Source organism: Hyalella azteca, unplaced genomic scaffold (assembly GCF_000764305.2).
Source record: "Hyalella azteca isolate HAZT.00-mixed unplaced genomic scaffold, Hazt_2.0.2 contig15822, whole genome shotgun sequence".
Lineage (NCBI taxonomy): Eukaryota > Metazoa > Arthropoda > Malacostraca > Amphipoda > Hyalellidae > Hyalella > Hyalella azteca.
In genome coordinates, this window is record NW_025945658.1 from 32,609 (window position 1) to 41,945 (window position 9,337).

The 9,337-nt window shown below is 35.8% G+C and overlaps 1 protein-coding gene across 1 annotated transcript; it reads right to left on the minus strand.

Moving 5' to 3' along the window:
• Positions 1-5,422: 5,422 nt before the first annotated feature.
• Positions 5,423-9,028, minus strand: LOC108671551 (oocyte zinc finger protein XlCOF6). The gene is made up of 2 exons (XM_018159107.2): positions 8,926-9,028; positions 5,423-7,772 (listed from the first exon to the last, which is right to left on the minus strand). Exons 1-2 carry the CDS (start codon positions 8,998-9,000, stop codon positions 6,597-6,599), a joined length of 1,251 nt encoding a protein of 416 aa, XP_018014596.1. The 5' UTR covers positions 9,001-9,028; the 3' UTR covers positions 5,423-6,596.
• Positions 9,029-9,337: the final 309 nt, after the last annotated feature.

A 9,337-nucleotide genomic window follows, 5' to 3' on the forward strand; every position in this document is an offset into this window, starting at 1 on the left:
TTCAGGCGGCAATTGTTAAGGAGCAGCAGTTTTATATGTAGAAGCGTATCATCCTTAGAAAATTTACAACATGGCAAAGGCGGATTAACCGAGATATGTTCTACCAAATCCTACCTTTCCACGCTTCTATTTTTCCAAGCATCAACTCGGGTCCATTTTAAAGATCTTCCTATTCCTAACATCAACAAGTTTTATTATTTGCAAATTGGTAACATTTTGTTGGCGTCACCAAAGAGTTTTTTGGTATTCCAGGTGAATTTATGTTATTTACTACAAGAAATAAATTCATTTCATGACATTTTTTCATGTTTAAAATGCATTGCTCCAAGTATTCTATAAGTGAGCTTGTTCATTAACAAAAAAAAAAGAAGAAATAAAAGCTAACATCAATGAACATACAAGACAAAGTTCCGGTAAGAATAGCATGGCTAAAGGTACATATACATTTTTTTAGAATCAATTGCTTGAAAGCAAGTTATGTATTGTTACTTGCCAGTCGCAAGTTATCAGTTACGAGACTGGCAAATTAACTGTAACGTGACTGGCCAGTTATCAGTAACGTGACTGGCAAGTTAACTGTAACGTGACTGGAAAGTTAACTGTAACGTGACTGGCCAGTTATCAGTAACGTGACTGGCAAGTTAACTGTAACGTGACTGGCAAGTTAACTGTAACGTGACTGGCAAGTTAACTGTAACATGACTGGCAAGTTAACTGTAACGTGACTGGCAAGTTAACGGTAATGTGACTGGCCAGTTAACGGTAACGTGACTGGCCAGTTAACGGTAATGTTACTGGCAAGCGAACGGTAACGTGACTGATAAGTTAACGGTAACGTAACTGGCAAGTTAACGGTAATATGGCTGGCCAGTTAACAGTAATGTGACTGGCAAGTTAACGGTAACGTGACTGGCAAGTTAACGGTAACGTGACTGGCAAGCTAACGATAACGTGACTGATAAGTTAACGGTAACGTAACTGGCAAGTTAACGGTAACATGACTGGCCAGTTAACAGTAATGTGACTGGCAAGTTAACTGTATCATGACTGTCAAGTTAACCAACCGGATTGTCGGTGCATTATAATCCACTTTCAAATACAACTCTTAGTCTATGTTATTAGTTGAGGGAAGCTCATTAAATGAAAAGTTTAGGTTCTACATCCCACATGAAGAGGTCTTGTTTGTTCACTGTAATCAACTTTCAAATACATCTCAATCTCCCTCATCTTACACACTCAGAGCTTGTCCTTGAAGCTGCTCGTGCTTAACGTTCACCACGTGAACCGTCTTCTTACTTCGAAGATTGGAGAAGTGCAGCAGATTTTCCTGATTAAGGAATTAGCAGATGTCGCCTGTTTATCGGTAGACTGAGTAGCTAATGTGCCAGATAGTAAGATGTATGGTGTTAACTCGTAATGTAAATTTTGCTTCTTGCTTTGTTCCATTAAATTGTGTTAAATTGTTGGTGTTCTAAATGTTTTAAGTATCCGAATGAAACGAACCCCGATGAAGCACAGACTTCATTACACTGGCAAGTTAGCTGTAACGTGACTGGCAAGTTAACTGTAACGTGACCGGCAAGTTAGCTGTAACGAGACTAATAAGTTGCCGGTAACGTAACCGGCAAGTTAACAGGCTTGTCGGTGCATTGTAATCCACTTTCAAATACATCTCTTAGTCTAAGTTATTAGTTCAGGGAAGCTCATTAAATGAAAAGTTTAGGTTCTACATCCCACATGAAGAGGTCTTGTTTGTTCACTGTAATCCACTTTCAAATACATCTCAATCTCCCTCATCTTACACACTGCAGGAGGCAAGTTCATTCAGAAATTTGCCACAAGCTCTGATGTCCTCAACACGCATAAGAACAAAATAAATAAAATGTTACTCAAAAATCTTAGACTCCAAAGTTCGCAGTTAGTCGGACATCCAGTTCATAATAAAGAAATTTCAATTTATGGTTCCCCGCCATCTCATTATACAAGACACTTCACCACTCAGCAATTCATCATTGGGATATTTCATCACTGCATCTTTCACCAATTTAACATTACCTAACCTAAGCTACAGGTACTTATGTTTTATGGTGAATTGCTTTAATAATTATTGTTTTAAAGGTGAATGGTTATGATAATAATTATTTTTATTAAATTTCTATAATAACAATCGTTTTTATGGTGAATTTCTTTAATAATAATTGCTTTTATGGTTCATTGTTATAATAATGGTTTTTATGAATTGCTATAATAACAAGCATTTTTATGGCGCATTGTTATGATAATTATTGTTTTTATGATAAAAAGCTACAATGATGAAATATGTCAATGGCGAATTGCTATAGTGATGTAATTTCTTGTATTTGATTTTCATTTGTATAGATTATACCTTGCATTAGGTAACGGAGTTGGTTTAGACAACACTGAACATCCGTAATAATAATAATAATAATAATAATAGCGTTTCAGCTTTTAGTAGGCCTGTCGCCGATTCTTAACATTGCAGAACATTCACAGCTTTTGCGGTCTCGAACCCGCAACTCACTGCTACAATTCTGCTGTGCTTAACCGCCCGGCCTCCTTGCCGATTCTGACCAGAAACTGGCGCACAGAGCTGGGATCGAACCCGCGCCTCTCTGCGCCAATCTTGTTACTCTGAACTGTAACCACTGGGCCACCCTGCCATGACATTTCCAGTGGCAGTATTCCCAATATCCATACTGGGTTTACACAACCAGGGGCCATACTTTCAAAACTGGCTAAGTGAACGCAAGTACTTACGCTCTATTTTCTTCTCAATGATTGGTGGATTTGGCTTGAAAGGCCAATGATTGGCTGATGAACTTACGATCTCTTAACTTCTTTTGAAACTATAGGACCAGCTCTTGGCTCCAGTCTCATCCCCATCACTAATTTGATGCTTCAACTCACACAAGAAGGGTGTCAAGTAGTAAGAGACTAAATCTTCAGTTAATAATCCAAGCTTTATTACGTAGTGCTACCACATTTACATAGTTTTGCCTATCACTTTAAAATGAACCCTAATGATGTCCAACACTTCTACACCTCACACAAGCTAACTCTGACACTATGTACAATATTGATATGAATGAATAATATGACAAGTGCAATATTAATATGCATTAATAATATGACAAGTACAATATTAACATGAATGAATAATATGACAAGTACAATATTAACATGAATGAATAATATGACAAGTACAATATTAATATGAATGAATAATATTACAAGTAAAATATTATTATGAATGCAAATGGTTCCACCAAAAGGCACCTCTAGGCACACATTAGTCTAGTCATAGGCTTTCTATCAGCCTATAGGCTCTTAATGAATTGGGATTATAACTTGGAAACCATCCCTGAGCTTACCAAACAGCTTGATCAACACACATCTTGATGCTTATCAACACTTCAATACATATATAGTTAAGCACGGATAAATAGTCAGCTGCATTGGTTAGGTAGAAGATTGTCATCACCAACATAATGGCTGGTCATTATCTGTTAAAGTTGATTTGAATTCATTACCAGACCATTAATCGAGCTTAGTTCATCTGTGCTTTCAATAATACTTTCTTCATATGCGAGTTCAGGCGGCAATTGTTAAGGAGCAGCAGTTTTATTTGTACAAGTGTATCATCCTTAGAGAGTTACAACAGAGGAAAGGCGGATTAACCGAGATATGTTCTACCAAATTCTACCTTTCCACGCTTCTATTTTGCCACGACTAGCTGTAATTAATTAACTGTAATTAATTAATTAATATTTCCACGACTAGCAAGTTAACTGTAACGTGACTGGTAAGTTAACTGTAACGTGACTGGCAAGTTAACTGTAACGCGACTAGCAAGTTAACTGTAACGTGACTGGCAAGTTAACTGTAACGTGACTAGCAAGTTAACTGTAACGTGACTGGCAAGTTAACTGTAATGTGACTGGCAAGTTAACTGTATCATGACTGGCAAGTTAACGGTAACGTGACTGTCAAGTTAACAGGCTTGTCGGTGCATTATAATCCACTTTCAAATACATCTCTTAGTCTAAATTATTAGTTGAGGGAAGCTCATTGAATGAAAAGTTTAGGTTCTACATCCCACATGGAGGTCTTGTTTGTTCACTGTAATCCACTTTCAAATACATCTCAATCTCCCTCATCTTACACGCTGCAGGAGGCAAGTTCATTCAGAAATTTGCCACAAGCTCTGATGTCCTCAACACGCATAAGAACAAAATAAATAAAATGTTACTCAAAAATCTTAGACTCCAAAGTTCGGCAGTTAGTCGGACATCCAGCTCATAAGATAGAAATTTCAATTTATGGTTCCCCGCCATCTCATCATACAAGACACTTCACCACTCAGCAATTCATCATTGGGACATTTCATCACTCCATCCTTCACCAATTTAACATTACCTAACCTAAGCTACAGGTACTTTTGTTTTATGGTGAATTGCTTTAATAATAATTGTTTTAAAGGTGAATGGTTATGATAATAATTATTTTTATTAAATTTCTATAAAAACAATCGTTTTTATGGTGAATTTCTTTAATAATAATTGCTTTTATGGTTCATTGTTATAATAATGGTTTTTATGAATTGCTATAATAACAAGCATTTTTATGGCGCATTGTTATGATAATTATTGTTTTTATGATAAATAGCTACAATGATGAAATATGTCAATGGCGAATTGCTATAGTGATGTAATTTCTTGTATTTGATTTTCATTTGTATCAATTATAACTTGCATTAGGTAACGGAGTTGGTTTAGACAACACTGAACATCCGTCATAATAATAATAATAATAATAGCGTTTCAGCTTTTAGTAGGCCTGTAGCCGATTCTTAACATCGCAGAACATTCACAGCTTGTTGCGGTCTCGAACTCGCAGCTCACTGCTGCAATTCTGCTGTGCTTAACCGCCCGGCCTCCTCGCCGATTCTGACCAGAAACTGGCGCACAGAGCTGGGATCGAACCCGCGCCTCTCTGCGCCAATCTTGTTACTCTGAACTGTAACCACTGGGCCATCCTGCCATGACATTTCCAGTGGCAGTATTCCCAATATCCATACTGGGTTCACACAACCAGCTCTTGGCTCCAGTCTCATCCCATCACTAATTTGATGCTTCAACTCAGACAAGAAGGTTGTCAAGTAGTAAAAGACTAAATCTTCAGTTAATAATCCAAGCTTTATTACGTAGTGATGCCACATGTACATAGTTTTGCCTATCACTTTAAATGAACCCTAATGATGTCCAACACTTCCACACCTTACACAAGCTAACTTGACACTATGTACAATATTAATATGAATGAATAATATGACAAGTACAATATTTTTATGAATGAATAATATGACAAGTACAATATTAATATGAATGAATAATATGCCAAGTGCAATATTAATATGAATGAATAATATGACAGTACAATATTAATATGAATGCAAATGGGTCCACCAAACGGCACACTCTAGGCACACATTAGTCTTGTCATAGGCTTTCTATCAGCCTATAGGCTCTTTATGAATTAGAATTATAACTTGGAAATCATCCCTGAGCTTACCAAACAGTTTGCTCAACACACATCTTGATGCTTATCAACACTTCAATACATTTATAGTTAAGCATGGATAAATAGTCAGCTGCATTGATTAGGTAGAAGATTGTCATCACGAACATAATGGCTGGTCATTATCTGTTAAAGTTAATTTAAATTCATTAGTTCAAACAAACAAATTGAGCCAAAAACTGATCTGCCTACACAGTAACTGCCCATAAAGCTCAACCCTCAAGATGATTAGGCTCAGTGGAAGACATGAGACTGAAGCAGCACCAACAACAAAAATTGGTCATGAATACAAGAAGCAAAGTTCATAGTGAGGCGGGATTTTTTTCAACTTGCGTTTTTAAACCAAAGCATTTGTATTTTTAGTTTCATAAGTAGGCTTTCCACAGGATCAACAGTTGACAGTAAGGTAACATCATAAATTGCTAATATTCAAAGTTAGATAGATATTTATATCTAAGTCATAATTTGAAGTCAGGACCCAGAGTGAAGAAGCATTTAGTAATTCCATACTGACATGATATCAAAATAAATTAGCAAGTTTGTGTCTATCATGTTGTGGCGGTCACAACACAAGAATGCCCAAACGTCAAAAAAACATTTGTGCATTTTATTACCCAAGTAACTTACAAGTTTTGTCTAAATTGATGTTGGATCAGTTTGGTCTAGATCCTAAATCTTTCCATGAAATAGAATTAGTTAGCTGGCATCTGAGATATCTGCACTTCAAGGTTAGGTGGGCTAATCCCCTCATCGTTTCTTCTTACTAATGCTTGATAAAGAAGTGATATTTGTGCCTTTTTTTAGTGATACATGCATAATTGCATTATCGCAAAAACATTTTTTCTGATGTCTGCTTGAAAAGAAAATTATGCTTATAGTCTTGTAAAATGATGTAGAGCCTAGTCAACTTCATCTCTTTTCAACATTTTTATGTATGATAGGCACAAAAATTGTCATGATTCAATTTTTATGACACATTCAGTCCACTGAAATGGTTTTCAGGTTGTATGCATGCTGCTAAAATGACGCTTCAAATTACAATTTTGGACACAGGCATAATCACATTCAGTGCACTGATATGATTTTTCTGATGTATGTTTGGCGATAAAATGACGTTTCAACTTTTGTTTTTCAACACAAGCATAGTCACATTCAGCACATTTAAATGGTTTTTCTAATGTATGTTTGGCAATAAAATGACGTTTCAATTTTTGTTTATCAACACAAGCATAGTTACATTTGGCACATTTAAACAGTTTTTCTGATGTATGTTTGGCAATAAAATGACGTTTCAAATTTCGTTTATCAACACAAGCATAGTTACATTTGGCACATTTAAACAGTTTTTCTGATGTATGTTTGGCAATAAAATGACGTTTCAACTTATATTTTTCAACACAAGCATAGTCACATTCGGCACATTTAAACGGCTTTTCTGATGTATGTTTGAAAATAAAATGGCGTTTCAAGTCCTGTTTTATTACACAAGCATAGTCACATTCATCACATTTAAACGGCTTTTCTGATGTATGCTTGGCAATAAAATGGCGTTTCAAGTCCTGTTTTATTACACAAGAATAGTCACATTCATCACATTCAAATGGTTTTTCTGATGTATGCTTGGCAATAAAATGGCGTTTCAAGTCCTGTTTTATTACACAAGCATAGTCACATTCATCACATTCAAATGGTTTTTCTGATGTATGCTTGGCAATAAAATGGCGTTTCAAGTCCTGTTTTATTACACAAGCATAGTCACATTCATCACATTCAAATGGTTTTTCTGATGTATGCCTGGCAATAAAATGGCGTTTTAAGTGTTGTTTTTTCACACAAGAATAGTTGCAATCAGAGCAATGAAATTGATTTTCTGAAAATTGCTCCAAAATTAATTTTTTAAGGTGTTTTTTATAGTGGTTTGATTTGTGCATAGATGCACATTTGCTCTGTGAGGGTTGACCAATTTTCTTCAGAGTATGTTTATCATGAAGGTGTTGCTGGAGGAGGCGCTTTGAACCACTGGAATATTCACAGTTTAGGCAGTTGTTAGGTTCTGGATGGATTTGTTGCGGCTGTTGGTCTGCAAATGCAGGCACTTGTTCCTGGGAACTGGACGCACCTGCGACAACAGCCCTGCAAGTGCTGTCTCCTAGGGCTGCTGCTGATGCACCACACTAATGATAAAAATACAAAGCTAAACAATCTTCTATATTCATATCAGTCAGGTTAACCTATCAACTGTCTACTTTAGCTCAGTAAAATCTGTTAGTTGCCTCAACAGAAATTGAAAATAAAGATAAATATGCAGGAGAAATTCAGGAAATGAATTTCACTGGTTGGTTCTGATGCATGCAAGGATTACTTAGCAATAATCTGAGTTAGAGCAAATAAGTGAGCAAAATTACCTGGCCATAAATGTAAACCATCAAGTCAGTAAATTGGAGCCCAGATAATACCATTCTGCAAATGAGGAGTTTCCAAATACTCATGTAGAGTTGCAAAAATTAATTTTGCAAATTAGAAGCTGATTCAGAGCTGGACAAATATAATATCTTTAACACATTGTAACACTTTGACAGCAAGGCTCGTTTGCATTCAATACTATGGAAGTCTCAATAATGTTCAAACACTAAAATACAATCACACAACTTGTCTATTCAATATTATGTCACTTAATTTGTTCCATCATTGATGATATTAATGGCTAAATGAAATGAGGAATTTCCCACAAGTTGACAAACTACAGCATTGCAAATCAACTGATCCAAGCAAACATGGCTTTGGTAAGAACTGAAAGTTATGGTTCCTGTTCCATCAGAATTAATCTGATAATTAAGAATTACAAATATCTTGGTTCAAGATGGGTATAGATTCAAGACCCACTGTTTGAAACCATCTACCATTGGTCCCATTTCATGTTGCGTAGATTACCTACTCAACCCTTCCTTAATGTAACTAGCTCAAGCGATCTATATATTTTCCCAAACTACCTGGAATGGATTAATTGTTAATTGATTTGACCAGTACCATGAACAGGTGAAAGATATATTTTGATTCAATTTATGTAACTACCTAAATATGTTGTAAGCTATTCAACTAATCTACTTTCAAGGAAACAAAGTTATTAAATGCCAGATGCAAGATTTTCATGTATGAAGAGGCCTTCATCTGCACTAAGTATAAGCAATAATTAAAAGTATATAATTTTTCTTGATGAAACCTTTAAATATAAATAATACTCTAGTTATATCGGAGAATTCACGAAAATCCAAGTTTTGTCTCAAATTTGTTGCACAATGTAGATTGAAGGCAGCTATGATTATGTACCTGATTCACAAACAGTGCAGAACTATTCTGTGAGGAGTTTGGGAGGGCGTCGTGAGCCTCAACTTGAGCTTCCATCTTGCACGGCACACAAGAGGAGAGTGCAGGTGCAGGGCTGAGATGTGCAGTTGAACAAGCCTGGGGGATGTGGAGGACAATGTTGATGATATGGAGTGAACCACGTAGAATAGAGTGGAGGAGAAGTAAGGATATAATATACTAAGATCTTCACATCTTTCAAATTTCTCAAAAGCCCATGAATGTGGTAGCAACACAAATTTTTGCATTTTTCATGTATTCTTTAATCAATGGCTATATTTACATGATTTTGTTCTTATATTAATCCAACTTGCATTACTCAATGTATCTTGTATAAATGAATTTTGATACATTTGAAATGTTAAAATAATGAAAA